The sequence below is a fragment of the Antedon bifida genome, chromosome 4 (assembly GCF_963402885.1).
Source record: "Antedon bifida chromosome 4, ecAntBifi1.1, whole genome shotgun sequence".
Taxonomy (NCBI): Eukaryota; Metazoa; Echinodermata; class Crinoidea; order Comatulida; family Antedonidae; genus Antedon; species Antedon bifida.
The window spans coordinates 14,249,720-14,269,833 of NC_136229.1; the positions used below are offsets into that span (position 1 = coordinate 14,249,720).

The 20,114-nt window shown below is 33.7% G+C and overlaps 1 protein-coding gene across 7 annotated transcripts in view; it reads left to right on the top strand.

Annotated features, from left to right (window-relative positions):
• The window catches only part of LOC144840145 (regulating synaptic membrane exocytosis protein 2-like), a 161,929-nt gene that overhangs the window by 132,912 nt on the left and 8,903 nt on the right, over window positions 1-20,114 (top strand). For 5 of the 7 annotated variants that reach the window (XM_078695830.1, XM_078695838.1, XM_078695833.1 and 2 more), the window contains 2 exons: window positions 1,926-2,211; window positions 11,111-11,140. In XM_078695830.1, the coding sequence (XP_078551956.1) occupies window positions 1,926-2,211; window positions 11,111-11,140 (316 nt within the window). The remainder of the gene's footprint in view (window positions 1-1,925; window positions 2,212-11,110; window positions 11,141-20,114) is intronic. The other 2 variants (XM_078695837.1, XM_078695835.1) reach the window with 2 other exon arrangements.

Here is a 20,114-nt window from a genome sequence, read left to right on the forward strand (position 1 = left end):
AAAATACCAGGTTTTCCCCAATTTGTATCAACGAAATTAAGCCTGTAAAGATAAAAAATGTAAATTCCACAAAAATTCACTATAATATTATTAGTATAATTTGATTCAATATATATACTTTAATGATTGAATATTGTAAGTAGTATTTACTTACATACAGTATTTAATTGAAACAATTTCACAATGCACTTCCAGTCAATACTAGTTAGTTGCCTTACTATCATTTCTAATACTGATGTACTGCGGGAAAAAACAAGTTGCATTATTTAACTTTCCTGTTTTTTATACATTTTGTACAATACAGTAGAGTAGTCCTAGTACTCAAGACTGGTTAGCATTAAGTAATGTTGGCCCTGTGTTTTTGCCTTGTGAATTCTTGTCACTATAAAATATCAATATCTAACCAACCAACTTCCGGGTAGGTTTTTTTTTATGATGATGCACTTACTAGTTGATACAAAATGAAACGATACCCCATAATAGTTGTCTTATTTCTATTCCATACTACTGTAAATGGAAACAAGTTGCATTTATTGGTGGTAATATTAATAAATTAATAATTAATATATAAATAAAAATATACTATTTAAGTCTTAAAACCGGGAACACGCCTACTACTACACTAAAGCTAGCATCTTAGCTAGAGTTGTATCCAACACTAATAGTACTACTAGGCCTACTACTAAGTTAGCCCAACTACATATTCTAGAGTAATTATATAATCCAATATTAATAATACTTAATATAGATGAGATCATAATTTATTGTTTATATTGTATTTGTCGTAGGCCAATGTAATTTTTCTCTGGCAAAATTCTCTTTACTATAAAATATAATTTATTTATTTAATTATATCAATATTTAACCAATTTCAGTGTAGCACATAGCTTGCACAAATCAAATTTTGCTTATAGGGCCTGGCCTAGTGAATGTGTTAAACTTATCAACGTTCTTGGGGCACGTCAGGGAAGTGTATTCAAGTGAGGTGAAATCCAAATATGAAATCTTAGTAGTTTAGTCGCGTTATTTTTTCTTTATATTTTTGCAGATACCATCCACAATCTGGTACAAGCAACAAAATACAAATCTAACATCCATAATTGTTAATGTGGTTCCTAAACACTGCTTTCATGGTGAAAACAATATTTTATTGGAACCCTTAGAGAGAAACGTGTGTTCCGTAATCGACGCCATGTTGTTATTGTATAGGCACTACATCAAATCGTAAATATTTGTCGCACTACAATTAGGATAAAACTATTTTAATATATTTTTTTGCTTATTATTAATTCATTTATATATTATTTTGATTATTTTAAGATATAAATATAAGTATAAATATAACACTTAGATAAACGAATAAAATTCTTTAATTAAAAATCTTAAAAATGTCATGGGTTAAAACCAGTAAAACAAATTTAGATTATGGACGTTTGAATGTAATTTTCTCTTATACCTCACATTTTTTTGGTAAAACTTTCTGTTATCACTTTTAAAATATTATTAACATAATTATTATGAGAAGTTAATCTATTCTTGTTAAATCGGAATGGGATTGATCGATAGGATTTTTACCCGATGGCCTAAAATGAGGTGTTTAGAAAAACATGTTGTATTTACTGTATTCAACTATCATTACTGTAAGATTTTCATTGAGCATAATGTCCGCTGTAATAGTAAGGTTTCAATTTTTGTGGATTTAGATTTTCAGAATATACATCAGGTATTGTGTAATATATGTCTTTAATTTCTTATGTAGCTCATCCTCCCATTCACTTGATTTCTGTTTCTCTTTAGATTTTGAAGCACCCCTTCTTCTTTGCACGTCATTTGCACCTATTTGTGTCAAGTATTTAGATTATAAAGATAACCAGCGCACAGATGCTGCTATTCTCTCTCGTAACCTTTTTAAATTCCCCCCTCAGAAAGCGCCAAACAAATGGAGATAAAGATGAAAATGAACCAGTACAAGCAGGCAGCGTCCGTCAACTCTCTCTCCCCACATGGCAACGGGGGTTTGTACAGCAACCCTGTCCCTGATCCCCACTATTCTAGAAGTCGCCAGCGAAAGCAAAGTCCTGACAACATATCTATTAAATCTTCAGATAGCAACATGTCCACTTTGAGTGACATGTCAGCATTGACGTCTGCAAGTACAATGAGCGTTTTATCATCACAGTCTGAAAGGCCAAGGGGAGGACGCAAACTCAGGTAATAATGAAGCCTTTTGATAATTTGTTTGTATCTGTTAAAGATCATTTGATATTTCAATATTTGTGTACAGTATGTATTTGATTTGTACAGTATATATCCATATTAATTTGTCATGCCTTGCAGATCCAGGTGGTCATGTTATATTGCTTATTGTTGCTTTCTCTTTTTTGTATGTGTGAGATTACACATTTTTAAAAACTAATAAAAAAATTAATGATACACAATATTATATTATATTAAATATAATGAATACATGAATAGGGTGTATAGTGTTGTATCTTGTGGAGTTTAAAATTTGGTTTTGTATACTTGACTTTTAATACAATAAAATGTTTTCTCAGCGTTGTAGCGCCTTTATTTAGCAATACGCAGCTTAGAACAAACAGTGAAATGTCGAGATGATGAAAGGTGTTTGATGTTACATGGTTATGAGTTATGTGGTTTGATCTTGCAGTATCATAAACATACCAAACAGCGGCTAATGAAAAATCTTGTGTGAACTGTGACGCGACACGGTGACATCAGCACAATGTTTACCCTCCAAAAACAAAATGTCAATGCCATTTCCTATAAGCTGCTGAGAGAGGAAGAATAGATTTTCATATCTGCATAGCTTAAATTAATAATGCGGGTACCATCAATACTACAACCCACATTAAAGTTATTAAGGGCAGTATTGAGATCATCAATGTAGATGTTGTACAAGATAGGTGACATAATTCCTCCTTGTCTCACACCATTGGTAACTGTGAACCATCTAGATAACGTATTTCCCCATCTAATACTAAACCTCTGTACATTATACCATAAAACAAGCATCCTGACAATGGTTAAAGGTATATTCCTCAATAAGTTTCTTGAAAAGTGTATAGTGATTGGCTTTATCAAACACCTTGGATGCATCGATAAAACAAGAAAAAACCGGATTGGAATTACGATTATAATACTCCACAACTTGCTTTAAAGGGGGATTCTGGGTTTGAAATTGCTTTTAAATATCGTTTATTTATTAAATAAAAAATATTATAACAATATAGACATGTCAGAATGAAGAAGTAATAACGAGAAATTAAAAAAATTAAATTTCATATACATTTTAGGGTAAATTCATGGAAAGTCTGTTTTTCAGCAGCTTAGGGAAGCTCATTAATATTCATGAGATATTCACAAAACACGTCATCAGTGGATTCCAAACTCGCGACGTCAAGCTTGTACGTTGTGTTTGTCAACTTGCATCTCTCTCCCCTGTCAAACGACGACCACCCGATCATTGTGAAATACATTTTTTGTAGATTTTCTAAGCTATAGGCCTAAAGTGTAATAATAACAGTAGTAGCATATATTTATTTGACATTTAATGAAATACAAAATTTAGTACAGATTACGGAGTCATAAATTATACTATTTTTATACCTCGAATAGTACAGATCGTATATCGGCTTCACGTACTAGGCTAGGCCTAGCCTAAATCATTTTATTCATGGGTGAGAGCCATTTCTGACTAGGGATTCCAGGCCACGATGGCTACGTTAAAACATTGGGGCCATCATGGGCCTAGCTAGCCTGCTACTAAACGATTGGCCCATAAATAACAAAACTCAGTGGATTCCAAACCCATCCTATCAACCAAACTCCTAAACAATCTAAACCTAAAACGTTCTACAAAATCGGCTGTAAATATATTGAGGCAAAACAAGGTCCGATCGCCGTCCGCACGTATGGTGTCCCGATCGTCTAATAAGTAGGCCTAAAATAGACCTAGTAGTTTACTCTCCAAAAAAGCGGATACTGCATCAAGCAAGTAGACCAGGTAGTAGGAAGGAGACCTAGCCGATCCGGCCCAGTTAAAAATTGAGCTAGCTAGTGTAGTAGACCCTATGCGAATTGATACTACCAGGCCTTTTACTGATGTTTACAAATATTCCAACTCTCTCATTCGAGCTATATTATCTATACCATTCCGGTAGGTCGAGTCGACCTTCAATCAAATCCTGTACATCGTTCATGTTGTGATTATAGACGGGGTATACTCGACCCGACCAGTTTGGTATTGTATATTGTGTCTGCTTATCACGTGACGATGCCAGGCATGGGCAGAGAGAGCATGTGTATCGTCGTCTCGCTCTCCTCGCTCAGAGCAGGAATGTATACGTTACGCTTCATTGATTTTGAAGGCTTTCCCTAAGTCAGTGCGAAAATCGGCAAACGTAAAGTGCAAACATATCTAATTTTTCACTGTTTTGATGGATTTTCATAAAAAATAGACTTTATAAATGGGAAGACCGACTAAAATTACATCAGATAAGTATAATTTTACAAAAGTAATTGATATGGTTAATGATAACAAGTCGTCGGAAGATTGACCATTTCACGAATTTCCTATTCTGTAACCACAGTGTGATTTTGCCGTAGCTGCACTTGTAATCTGGCCTCATTTCACAGCCTTCGTTTTGCTTCACTGGGCGCTTATATAAATTGAAACTTTTACCGTTCAAGAGACAAACAAATATATTTTACATTTTTTACTATTCATTTTAAACCCGGAACCCCCCTTTAACACAAACACATGTGTCAGTGGAATGGGCAGCTTTAAATGAAAACTGATTATCTCCAGAATTCAAGTTCCCACCCGAGAAGTCAATCATAACATTCTCAAGAACCTTAGAGATGATATTTGCAAGTGCAATAGGCCTATAATTACTTTTTGAAGCAATATCATCAGATTTACTTTTAACAATAGGTACAAAAATAACTTTAGCCAGCTCCTCGGGCATATGCCCATGTTTAAGCATTAGATTGAAACACAGGCGGCGGCTAAGTAAAACATGCAAACTTGCTTGAATAGGATGTTTGCATCATTACCAGCTGACTTTTCAAGAGATAACTTATGGATACACTTCCTGATTATTCCAATAGTAACGTCACAATAGGGGTCAGTCTTAATATTCCTAATCTTGTGAGCATTATTATGAACACAGTTAAAAAATATTCTCAAAATGATCATGACCATCAAGGGTGTCAGTAAGAGTGGCCTTATATGATTTATTTTTGTTTACTTTTTGCCAGAAATCGACATAATTATGATCATATAACGATTTGGCCATGGAATCAGCACGGAGCTTCTCACCTTCCAGTTTACACATTTTCAAAGCACATTTAAACCTACCCCTAGTAATGCGCATGACGTCATAAAGTGGTCCATGTCTGGGTTTATTATTATACCGCCATAAAGTAAAGGGCTCTCTGGCAATATTATGCATCTCAGAGACATGGTCATTCCACCCAGGAATTACATGAACTTTACTATGTTTACCAGAGAAAGGCATTTCTGATGCATTAATAAGACATTTAACTATATCATTGTACAATTTGTCCAGAAGAAATTTGTGTTGGTCACAATTACACCCCTGACAAATAATCAACTCAGAGTCAACTACAATGTGTGCTAACATCTGTTCAGTGAGATAATTATACATATTTTTCTGACCTTCATTGACATTGTCCCAACAGATATTTTGCAATTTACATTTCTCATGGTTATTACAGTCATCACGAGGATACTGAGAGCAGGATTGATTAAAAGTAGAAAATGGTCAGATAAAAGAACATCATATAAAATATTAAAATCCTTGATACATGAATTAGCATAGGGAGAACTGATGATAGAACCTTTTGTTTGAAATCGAGTGAAACCCCGATAGCCGAGTTATTCAGCAAGTTGGCAGGAATAACTGTGTCCCGTTAGAACCCTGAGATACTTCTGCCCATGTTGCAAGCCGTCTAACGTCTTCCTTCTTAGGCCCATTCTTTCGCAGAAGTTAGTTTCAAAAGATGTTTAAACTAAATAATGTATTAATTATGCCAATTAGGATGGTATTTATTTGAATAAACGCCGAACACCTTCCCAATAAAACATCACCTAGAATAATCTAATCACATTTTGTATTATTTATAACACAATTATACTATTTGTAGTAGAATTCATCAGACTGTTATCTACAATTTACCAAGCATTTTTGTTCTTTTTACCACTCAATTAGAGGATTTTATTTTATTATAAATGTTACCATATTATTAGAACTAAAAAATTAAACGTATCCCTCGAATAAGCACCTCTTTTAAATGAACTCTGCCTCCCCACCTCCGCCCTACAAGGGCCCTACCAAACAATAAACAATATACATATATATATATATATATATATTATCACATTTTTAAATGATAAACTACTACCAGAGTAGCTGTCTATTATCCGCTTGAATAGTTGTAATTAAATGTTATAATTAAATGAAGTCTGTGTGATTCGCGTTGTGTAGTCATTGTTTTTGTGTTAATATTAATATCAGCTCTAATCAAATGTCTAAAAATCAACATTTTTAACTTGTCAAATATAAATGTCTGCGAAAAAAACCAAACTTTATAGTTCAATATGATAATCAACAAATTTTGCTGGAGCTTTTCTAGCTCTTACTGATCGTGTTTTCATAGATGAAATAGGTGTATCATCTATATATTCTCTTTCTCTTTCTTAGACTGTGTTTTGTAATCCATTTTGTGTTTCTTTGTTAACTGTTGTTGTTGGTTCTTTGATTTCAATATTGCTAGTGTTTTTATAATAGTAATTTTCCTAAAAAAAAGCTGAGATTCCATCATTTTCATAGGTTTAATATATTGTTATAAGTTTGTGTTTTTTTTCCCCAATTCACACACTTGTATATCATAACCTACATGAATTCCTAAAAATTGTACAGGTTCACTAAACCATACAATATTTAATGGTTTTAACATGATGAAATGGTTAGTGAAAAAATGACCGAAACAACTAGACTAGGCATATGCCTATTCTGTAGTATAGCCAGCAGGCAAATGTCTGTTATTACTAAATAGGCCTAGAAAATAACAAGATCATCTCATAAAATAATCCTGCCGTTTCCAGTGTATTTTCAATTGCATTTTACTGTGCATGCACTACTTTCCTGACGACATTCGCCATGCGTGATGTGGAGTGGTGGTGATGTGTGTGTGTGTGTGTGGAGAGAAGGTCGACAATTTGCATGATTACTGCGTTTTTCTCCTGGGTCCAAATTGTACAACAATGATATTAAATATATTAGCTAAAAGAGGCCATCATAAAATTATGATGAGTATGGTTATTCTAGGCCTGCTTACATAGGAAGTTCTAATTAACAACTCCCTGCTTAATTACTTGATCCTTCTTGCATACGTCTCTGTGACCATCACTCTCAGTATTTTTACACATGTTAAAAGGGAATTCCCGAAAGCTAAAACATGCAAGCGTGTGTAGGGCACAGTCATGTCCGACAGCAATTTTTACTAGTTGGCTAATAAACATGAACTTGATGTATAAGCATTATTTATTTCAGCATGTATCGGCAATTGTTATCACTTTAGTTTCTTGAATATCTAATTTCTAATTCACAATTGGTTTTTATATATTTTATATGTAAACAACTTTCCACGATAGTTGAAATTGAAATATTTATTTATACTGTGCAACCTCTTCAGTCAAAAACTGGTCTCCAATAGGGCCCAGTTATGATCAGTAGAAATTCATTGCACTACATTCATTTTCCTCCCATCCACTTCACTGAAATTTTCCCGGAATATTAATTGCTATACTTTTTTCCTGATAAGAAACTGGATCTCAAAAACAGGATTAAAACATCCTTAATTACATCAATACCATGCAGAGTAATTATTGTGTCAACATCCTTGTCGTTATTAAGACAAAGAGTTAGAGTGGTTCACCAACTTGTACCATTTATGCTTCATCATGAATTGCAAAATCCATTTTATTTCCTATTGCATGTTCTTCTTGAAACATTTTCATATATAGATGTTTCTCATACATTGAACTGCTGCCGGCCATACATTATTACATGGTCATAGATGACAATTTGAGTGTTTGGTTCAGTTGCTTGGTTAGACTTTTTGCTTCTTGGATGTTTCGAGATGAGAAGCAATCTTCCAATGCTGACAGTGACTGCCATTTTGTAGTCATATCGCCAAGCCTAGGAACCAATTTAAGGAGTGAGATTGTTAGAAGTGACCAAGAGTTTTTTGATGTTTACAGCATTTTAGATGAACTGTCAAGCTACTAAATGTTTTTAGTTTCATTTTCTTTTTAGGGAGTCCACAACCAGACTTTGCTCACAAACTTCAAAAAGCTTTTTTTTATTATCTCTGTCTAAGATATATTTCTTGACTTCTTTTGAAATTACTACTGACATAATGTTTAAAAAAGTGTTGTCTTTGAAGAAATCTTGAAGGAATTTGTGTTTTGTGTTGAAGAGTGAGTTCAATTCCCCTGAAAAACAAGGAAATCGACCTAATTATAGAAGTTTGTGTGGCAAGGTAGTAATCATTTTGAATATACATTCATTTATACAAAATACATGTGTTTAAGACACCAAGATCATGCATCTATCTTATTTAGGTCTGATTTTATGCCTATTTTATATAAATTTGAAATTTTGAAAAATAGCCGCCATTTCAATACAAGGCAAAAAATTAAGTGTCGACAGAGCTTAGAGTGATCAGAAGGGATTATTAGGATATCTGCTCTCCCACTACTCCTAGCTTGATTTTTAGGCATCTTTAATTAGAGTGGGAACAAAAATGATAATCCATTTTGCATTACATGTACGAGAAGAAGAGAATAAGATGATACTTTCACTTTAAAAAAAGTGAGTGTATCGAAGGGGTTGTAGTGGCGGATCTAGGGGTGAATATGGGAGCTAGCCATTCCGCTTAAAAATTTTAAAAATCATACAACCAACCCGCAAGGCATGGATTTGATGTACCAGACTCTTTTAATTAAGCTTAAGAAGTCTAGACCTAACTAGGGATAATGAAAGAGCTAAGAGTTATATATTAACTATTTATCAAGAGAACTGGTTTTAAAATCTTCGGGAATACCCACAACTGAGCTATTTTCAAAACAGATGTCGCACTCCTCCTACTACCAGAATCTAACTCGCTCTACCTGTGAATGACTTCATCACACTCCAAAAACAGTATATATCTGAGGTTAACAGACTTACACTAATGCACCATATCGAGGGCAACTTGGGCATATCGCTTGATCAAAGTTTATTAAAGTTCATCAAAAAAGATCCGTATTAGGAAGGAGTTATTTAAATGTACTTTATGTAACAATTTTTGTTATTAAATGTGATGGAAACAGTATCTTGCAATTGAGGATGCCCTATAACAGTGTGTAAGCATTTATTTATTCAAAATTGTCAGTGACGTTTGTCAGGGGGACACTGTTGGTTGGTCTAGTCAATCATTTATGAGCTGGTTTTGTGTAAAATGTACAATAATAACCACACATTGTTCTCTTGAAAAACTTTAAAATACTACTCCGGCAGACATCTTTGAACTTATATAAAAAAAATCGTGTGGTGGGATCGTTCCATGTGGGAGGCCAATAGACAATCGACTATCGACTCTCCACACATTATTGTTTTTTGTTAGGAGAGCTATGTTTTAAAGTGTTACTGTATATCTAACTAGCATATTGCTCTACTAATTATTGCAAGGTTGATTTTGCTTCCATCTTCCATAATTTCGTATTTACATATTATTATTATTGTTTTATTTTTTAACAATGCCTAAAATTATAGCTTTTAACGTAATCATTTATAGAGAATATCCATTGCAACAAGCAATATTAAGGAGCTTTTGATTTTTTGATCATGTAGAGACATAGGGATGTTTGACATAATTTGAGGGATTTTAGGTCCAAATGATGACCAACAGCTCAATATGTGTAGGTCCTACAGTAGGTCATCGCAAATCGAAAGCTCCCTATTCATTTCTCACTATAGCTTTCAATATGCTCCACTTTTTATTTAGGTTTTTTTTAGTGATTTGTTGTATATGTACTATATTGCCAAATAATACAAACTAAAGATTTTGTTGGCCTGTTTTTTAATTTTCAATGCTATAAAATGCATGGCAATATTTCTTTTGTTTTATCCTAAAAGCAAAGTACAGTTTTTTTGTGGAATTAAAAATGTGTAGTGCAGCCCTTCAAACAATAATGGTTTGTTTTTTCACCATTATTGTGTGAAGGGCAGCACTACACATTTTTAATTCCACAAAAAAAATGTAATAGTAGGTTTTGTAAACTTTATTTAATTTTACTCATTTTCATTTCATTTTTTAAATCATGAAATAAGACTTGAGATTGACAGTCATACAGTAACAATAATCAAATATAAGCAATATAGAATCTCTGAAAATGCAAATTATTCAAACACTACATAGGCCCATAAAAAATAAAAGCATAACAATATATTTAATAAAAAAAGAACTCTTTTTAATAACAAATCATGTATGTTTTGTTTACACTGTCGTTTAATAAAGATAAGATTAAAACTACTAAAACAAATTATTTTGTTTATTACTGTATTTCAGTACTTCTCACTCTTTGAAACTATACTATACAGTTTCATGCTCTGCAAAGCTAAAACTCAGTTATTTGTTTGACCATGGTAAAAGACAGGTGACCAAGACCAACCAGCAACTAAGCATCACTAATTCAATTCGAACTGTTAAAGTATAAGCAGTGATATAGCTTCAATAAATATTATTAATCAAAATAGAACGTGCAATTAAATACAATATTACATTTACCATATACACATTCAATCAATTTATTACAATTTAAGACCAATTAAAACAGGAAATGCGCATTTAATTCTTTACTCCATGCTTTAATGTTGATGGAATTTATTGTGTATATTCTTATAGTTTAAAAATCCAATGAAAGAAAGCGTGTATTACAGTATTATCCACTTGTCCATTCATTTTTTTAGGTTAAACATTCTTTACATATTTTTTATCTTCTTATTTTTTCTGCATCTAGTATAAGTAGCTGTCCAGAGCGGAGACCGAGGTAATTTGACTCGTTAATTATTAATTAATGACTTGAATCATTTTGTCCTTAAGTTGCAGTTGTAATTTATAATTTTACTGTCCCCAATAATCAGTGTTGCTCCCAAAGATTTACGTTAAATTCATGAAGTGCCACCCTACTACTAACAATTTCCCTCAGAATACATATTTTCATCCAACAAATTGTTTGTATTATTGTTTGTAGTAAAACAGTAGTATGTTCCAAGGTCAAAGTAAAGTGTAATTGTCATTGTTGTTTTTTTTTTTATTATTCATTTATGTAGATTTGCATATTTCAAAGAATATCATATCGATTTTCATACATCTTTTACATAATGTAATTTAACTAATTTCCTTGTATCTTTAAACAGCGCCTCTACATAAATATTTTGATTGTTCCTTTTGCTCATGGCTGCTTGTATCCAATTGCATGCCTCCAACGAATGCACTAAAAAATGTAGGATATATTTTTAAAAGCAATTGCTTCACTCATGTATGATACCATTTACTGTAGTAAGTGCACACAGATGGTTCTCAAATATTGTATTGAAACTACCTGTCGCCTACACAGAGTGAATAATTCATACAATGGTAAATTTATGTAGTAAAAAAAAAATTTCATTCAAATCTTGGACCAAATTAACCGATCAGGAATTTATTATTACTATCAGTTATATAAAATAATATAAAATATGAAGTTATACAGTATTGGCGTACAATCCACAATTATTAACATTGTATTGTCATGTTGCAAAAACAATTTCAGACTAAGTTTCAGAGGATATATATTTATAAATCCCAGAGACTTGCAAAATTAAAGTGTGGTATGATTGCACAGCAAGAAAATGGACAAAAAGGCCAATTCCTCAGATATTTATAATGTAAAGTAACTTCAGTGTAATATATGAAGTTTATTATTTCAGGATCTTTTTTTTCTTTTTTTTTTTTTCATCATCTTTAATTTTGTTAAAAAAGTTTATCGAAAATTTTTTAACAAAATATTTTGCAAATTTGTCAGAGTATAACAATTAAATTTAAAGTTGTGCAGGAAACTTTGATTCTGACGTCAGAGCCGCACAGCAGCATTTTATGAAATTATATGACTGATCATAAATTCAGAACCAAAGACATTTTAATGAAACTCAACAAAGATATATTATACAGATATTGCCTGCTTAGAGGTAAAATATCAGATTTGACATCCCCAAAGGAATGATATTTTTCTCGAGAGAAATATTGTTCTCGAGAGCATAATATCATTTCCCAAGGGGATGTCGAATCTTATATTTTACCGATATAAAGGTGATATCTGTTACATTACAAAGCCAACAACAATTCGAATATCTACTGGGTCGGGTAGCTAGGCCTCCTTTATGTAATATGCCTGCCTAGTTAGGCATTGTATTCACCTTACATTGCAAAGAATAATATACAGATGATTACTAATTAATGATTCCTTGGCAATAAAAAATTCACTTAGGCCTAGGTCTTTTAAATTAACAGAAGAATTTCCATCAATAAGCCTACATTAAAAATAATAATATCAGGTAGGCCGAATAAATAATAATTCGTCTTCTTCAAGCCGAATCACCACGTACCAGGCTACTACTATGAGTATTGACCAATCACAAACAGTCTTTCGTCGCATTTATGGAGGGCGAATAACAAAATGAGGGCCCTATGTATGCATAGTTTAAATAGTTTAATTGAATTATTTCTTCAAGCAATTTACGTGGGCGGCGTGATGATGTGGACTAATCTTCATGAGTTCGAGTCCTAGTAGATGACTTTTATTTATTTATCGCCAAACTCGAGTGTTGCCACACGCAAATTACACAGTCAATCACACAGTCATTCGTCGCATCTATAGTGGGCGAATAACAAAATGAGGGCGCTATGTACGCATAGTTTAAATAGTTTAATTGAATTATTTCTTCAAGCAATTTACGTGGCGCGGCGTGTAAAATGTAGTCTCGTGATGATGTGGACTAATCTTTGTGAGTTCGAGTCCCAGTAGATGACTTTTATTTATTTATCACCAAACTTGAGTGTTGCCACACGCAAATTATACAGTCAATATCAAACTCCTCGAGAATTTACTGGATTTCATATGTTCAATGACAGGGACACGATAATCATGCGAAAATTACTCAGTCAATATCATCGTACTCGAGGACATATACACATATGTTTCATCATGTTACATCTACAGTTTTTTACCTGTGTTGATGCGAGTATCGTACACACAATAGACACATAGTATTAGACGTGGTGAATCATGGATTTATTCACCTACCAGCTGGGTTCTACGCCGGTTCTAGGACTGTAGTTTGCAAAAGAGTGTGTAACTTGCTGCCGAGGGCTTTTAATGTTTGCGCTTTACTTTGATGTACCGTTGGTGGGAACTTTTAAGATCGCAGGAAGTACCACCTTTTATAGCGAACTTCTTGACGTTCGCATTGAACACAAATGTGTGTTTACCGGCGGAAAAAGTGTCATTTAACTAAATTTGCTTCGTCACAGTCCCCGCCCGGGGGAAGGCCTGTAACTCAAATACTGGGTGGGTCGCGAGAATTTTCAAAAAAGAATCGTTCGGTCAAAAAAGGTTGCATGTGCATTTCAAAGTTTAAAATGCGTAAAATTAATTTCGCCCACAATTCAGGTCATTTTGAGAATTTCATAATGATCATTTTTTGCGAGCATTGCTGCGGCTGACCTATATTCCATATTCTGTAACATCATAAATAAAAGTACATTAATTTGCACGCTTATATTTTGATAACCAATAACGGATAACCAAACTTTTTTTTCTGTACTATTTGTTATTCGCACTTAATGTGGATCACCTTTTTTTTCTTTAACCAAGTTCTTATTTATTTTTGTAATGTTTGACTTTTCTTTTAAATTATGCGCACACTTAGAAATGCTAAAAATCAATATCTATTCAAATTGGCATACATTTCAGGACATTTTGAGCATTTCAAAACTTTCAAAATCTAGTAAGCTTCTACATGCCCGAATTTCTTCAAAATGTTGTTGCTCAGACAATTGTATTATCTTCATGTTTCATTTTGTCATCATGTTAACAATCAGAACAAAAGTGGGTTCTGTAATTTCAAATCAGCACTGTCAACATATTTACTTTATGTCATAGGATGGCATAATAAATTGTCTGCATTCACATTTTAACGTATGTGCATGTTGTGTGTGCGTATAACCAAATAGTTCAAATATATTTTGTGTTTATATAGCAATCTATCATAGTAGACCTACAGCTCCTTTTATACATTACTGAACACTGTAGTAGAAGTACATAATTACAAACTACAACGTTTTAAATTGTAAATCAAACTCCAGTAATAGTTGGAAATCTTTTTGAAACAATTTAAACTTGATTTTAACTTTGATATTGATATTTTAATGGGTCCTCAGATACATTTCTTGACGTTGGATTACAGTAATATTAGTAGGTGTGTCGTGTTAAGGGAACCAATCCTTCCAATTGTGATAACATTCTGAATCTTGGCACTTGTTCATTGGGGCATCAAAAACATAGAATGGAAGGGTTGCACACAATTTGGCCAGAGGAAAGTGGCCATTTTACTTATCATTTATTCCACCCATATAAAAAAAGTCATTAGTAACAAGTCACATGACCAATAAAGGTCAAAAGGTCAAATCTAATTTTACCAAATACAATACTGTTTGGTATCATTGGATAGTTTTTTTCATTCTAGCCTATGTTATTTTTTATGCTGCTGCTCTAGCCAGCTACGTCCCATGAGGACTACTCATTCATAAGCTAAAGCAAGCAGCAGTTATAGTATTTAAGGCCGACAGTTTTGCGACTTTGTAAACTCGACTATAATTTATAGATCCCAGCTGCTGGACCCAAAAAACGTCTGGGAAAGAGAGTCTATGATGGCTCACGGTTGAACGATTTTGGATTCTCGCCCTTTGATTGGTTGACGCGAATCAACAGACTGGGAAGAATTTTCGTGAAGTCACGTTGTCTCTAGAGGGTATTCAGTTGCATGCTAACAGGTCGAGGTCACACACACACAGCACATGAAAGTTCAAAATTGACAATTTTTAAATGGGCATGTGAATCATAATTAAAGAACTACCTTTGATTTGTATGTATTTTTGCGATTAAAGGACATGTTTTTAATAATTAATCATAAATATATCTGAAGAAAAAACAATGATTAATTTTAAAATGTCGAGCAGCGTTTTTTGTAAGAAATATTTCTTGTTTAAACATGGTTTCTGCCTTGATTGTGGCTATGGTAGTGAATCAATCAAATTAAATTATGTTTTTAAATTTGAGATTTCAAAATGGCTGCCATAAAATACAGGTTTTCCCAATGATTTTATATAGCCGAAGGCTGGATGTCAAACAAAATTGTTATCGCAGTTCAAAAAGTGATTCGCCATAGAGATGGAACCAACAAGATGGCGGCTGCAATCGACCAATCAGATATGCCCTACGCAGTATGCACTGCTATACGCCTGTGTTGAGCCTATCTGCGTGAGAAAAATACGCAACGCAGCATGTTAAGCGTATAAACGTGAACGCATTCTATATGATCTTCGTATACAAAAAATGCTAGATTACCAAGAAATTATTCATTCCATTGCGATTAATAAAATATTTAATTTTATAAAAACTTCAATGTGCTTTGAAAAGAATATGTGTTGTAATTTATGTGGTCTTAATGTATTATATTAGATTATTATTTTTTATATTAAATAATGTTTTTAAACATATTTACGGCCGCTATCTTGTTGGTTCCCCCTCCTGTTGGAATCACTTTACAGTCTGGAGTACGCCCCCTAGCCTTCGGCTTATTAAATCTCGCTGGGTTTTCCTCATAGTGTAATATAATGTGTGGAGGTTTTACTGAATAAAGACTCTACTCGCTTGGTTGATTGAATATGAGTAGTTTTTATTCAATAATACATTATAATACTCAATACAATATAATTATAAAGAAACAGGAACAAAGTATAAGTGATGCTGTAAGTGAGGTGTGGCTGTAGATGTGCTTCTGAGGAAGTGTCAGTAAGGTGTGTCTTCGAAGTGTCTATGAGGTGTGTGGGCTATTCTCAAACTTGGGGATATATCGGCTTCTGTTCATTAGCATATGTCATTACATCATCTGTGAGCTTAATGATTGGTCCTAAGTCTGTCCAGGCACGTTTGGATGGGAGTGATGGATTTTATCTGGGGGTTACAATGATCAATTGGCCCTGTCGAATCTCTGCTTAAAACTGTCAATATCTAATAGTTTTACGATGTGAACGGTCAGAGGTCAAATCAACTGTTTTCTTTTGGGATCTGATTATAATGCCTAATGGACATTAAAACATCTGGACAATCTCTTCACTGGACCTTTCTTGGGCAAATTCGTGAGCTCAATTGAATTGTGATACTAAGGTTGATTTTTCAATTATAAAAATGTATATCATTACATTACAATAGTGAGGAAAACCTTGAGGTGATTTTGGTGGCAAAGTGTGTGTTTTGAGAGTTAGTCCAGTTCTCTACTGTATGTCACAAAAAGTGCCTTCGTGGTCAAATCATCTTTATTGGCAATACAATAGGCCTGTTTCTTTCTATTAATTATATGTTTGAATTCTTTAGTTATCCACGATTTATTATTTGCATATATCTTAACCACTTTAATAGTGGGAATAGGAATATCAGTACAAATTTAATATAACTACTAATTGAATCACCTGCTTCATTAATGTCATAATAGTCATCTTTGAAAATATTCCAATCTGTGCATTCAAAAGCACCCTTTAAACTTTCAACAGCATCAATTGTCCAGTAGATATTTTCTTTGGCATACATTGCTGTACTAATGGACTATACTTTGGGTTGAGCAAAACTTAATTATGATAAGCAACACCTAAGTTCAGTAACTTATGATTTTAAAGCCTACAATATTAACCTGATCATCATTGTTTGTCCGATAACCAAGTTTCAGTAAAACATATAGCACTTATATTCCTGTATTGCACATTTACCTGTCATTCATCAGTATAAAAATATAGTCTTAATTTAAGAATTTACATTTATTTCTTAATTAAGGTTTCAGACAATTATATAATTACAATTAAACATTTACAGAAACATTATATACAAAATTAAATGAGAAATAAAAATAAAATGGTACAATTGCAAGAAATATATGCCAAATTAATTAATAGTTGGTTACATTATTCATTTATTTTCTTTTGTTATTTAATCAATACTGTTGAGGCAGCGAGTAAGAAACAAGATTGCACTGTTTCCATATCTATTTGTCTTATTTTTGAGGACCTGGTATGTATTACTTTCCCGCAAGGCCATATTATGCTACTCATATTTCTCGGAAACCACTCAGCATATCTATATGCATTAGCACATTTCTTTCCAAATTCAGTGCATAGCCGGTAGCGTCTCTCAGTCATGGTATGGAGTCCCAACTGCTTCAGTGATTCTGTGTATGATACGTAATCCACACCAACGATAATGCGGCATGCTCTGTTTTGGATGTGCTCCAATTGGTAGGTCTGTTCCTTGGTTATACTCCAACCGGGGCTTATTGGGAGAACATAACACGTATATACACAGAGATCAAATCTTCAGTCGGGACACCAAACTGTTTGAGACGTGATAGCATGTATAGTCGTCGACTACTTTTACTAATAATATCATTAAGGTGGGACTGCCAACCAAGATTGGACTGGACAGTCAGGCCCAGAAGCTTGGTCTCAGACACCTCCTCCTCCATAGGGGTGGATCCAGGATTTTGTGAAAGGGGGTGGGGGGGGGGGGAGTGCAACTGTAGAGAGTCCACACCAACTCAGTCCACCATGAATGGGGCTCAATTGAGGCGATTTTGAAAATATAACACCTCTAGATGGTCGGAAATAGCACTCTCACGTTATTGTAAATTGATATTTTAAATAAGAAAACTGAGGTACTAGCCTATTAAAAGGTGGCCCCCATAGGGGCTTCGTGCAAGTAAGCGTTTGCACGGCTGAAAAAAGTGCCAAGTCCAAAATTCAATGGTTCTTATAGCTCAATATTTATTTACATCATTTTGTTGAGGAAATTAAATATATCAATATAAATAGGTATTGATACAGTTGAGTACGTATCGGTGGCTGGCCTAGAAAAAAAATTGGTTGCTATAATGTAAACTACAGTACACAGTTACCACAGTATATTAGTGTACTATATTATTAGTAACATATCCTCCATACTGTAAGTAACCACGGCGCTCCATTTTTTACGCATATACGCAATAGGTAGGCCTACGATGTCCTTTGTACGAATCATTCGTGCCCAACCTGATGTATGATACACGCGTCAATATCATGTTACATCCAGGGACCAAAATGGGTTTATTTTTAGGTGAAAATAGGCAAGTCATTCGCAACTCTTTATTTACAGACATGTATCACTTGATGTTGATCATTGTAACGGGAACAGTATGTCTTTTCTTTCGTTTAATCTCGGCGACAATTACAACTGAATGGAAAAAAACAGGAAATTCGGGCGACAGCAAAGTTATAACATTGCATGCAGTACGCGCATTCTAGGGGCCGGGTGGTGCACTCAGACCCTGGTTAGTCTGCACGGACAGATTTTTAAGTTAATATAATTTAACCTAATGTAATGTATGTAATAAAATAACATAACAAAATAATGTAAGGCGTGTCAACAATATCAAACCTACTGTAACTGGTTATTGTCTTTGCTGGCTTCTGCCACAATTTCCTCATTTGTCAACTTCTGGTAATCAGGATATGCAGTGTCTTCCTGCAACCAAGTCTCTGGTTCAATCCATCCCTCTTTGTCTGGTTTCTAACCGAGTTCCCAGAAACATTATGTTGAAGACGTTTGTATCCTCATTATCCACCATTCTTCCTCACAATTTTCATCATCTGTTTGCACCTAGCAACTTTCTCCAAGATCTTGACAAGCTTTCTTCAGTTGCATTTTCCCATGTGTCAGCTATCCAATACACACAGTGTTTGATAGTTACAGTCTTTATTCTTTCCGGAATTGGCATCTCATCTGGGGCACTCAATATGTGTTTCTTGTACCGCCTCTTAAGGGGCTCAATGATTCCTTGATCCATAGGCTTGATAACGGAAGTGGTATTGGCCAGTAAAAACATCACACGAATTGCATCTTCGGTTATAAGTTCATCTTCAGATGGATGCGGCATGTACTAAACAAACAACAAATAACAACTAGATTTGTTAGTTATCCACACAATAAACTCCACTTGCACGTCATACTAATACGTTAGAATATTGCGCACATAAAAAAAAGATTATGCCATTATGACCTAAAGAAAATAAAAGGTTGTTAGTGTGATATAAAAACGAATTGGATTTATAATTGTTTACCATAAAATAAATTAAAGGTGTGCTTTCCACAAGTTTGTGATACAAATGACGGATGTGAGAATAATAATAAAAGGTAACGTGCAATATAATTGCGATGACGACACTGACTTATTTGCTGTTATTACATGTTCATGTTATAATGATTATTACTGTATTACTTATGACTAAAAACTGAAATATTATTTAGTAAATAAGACGTCGTCCGCTGCCATGAAAATCGATCGTACATCATTCATTTGTCTTACTTGACACACTATAATGCATATTTTATTTAACACGAGCTGTTAATAAAGAGGAAACATCTGCCAAAAATGTTTAATCGCCTTAAACAAACTGTATATGACCTGAAATGTATGCGACATTGAATAGAAATAAATTTTGCGTATTTTTAAATTTAAAATGTGTGTGCGTACGTTTATGACCAACCATGACCAACCATAAATTTCTTCTTAGCATGCTATTTTTATCATATCACAGATTGCTCCATATCATAAAGTATACTTTGGTAAAGTTTCATTGAAAAATATCTTTTACTTCAGAATTTATGACCACCATAAACA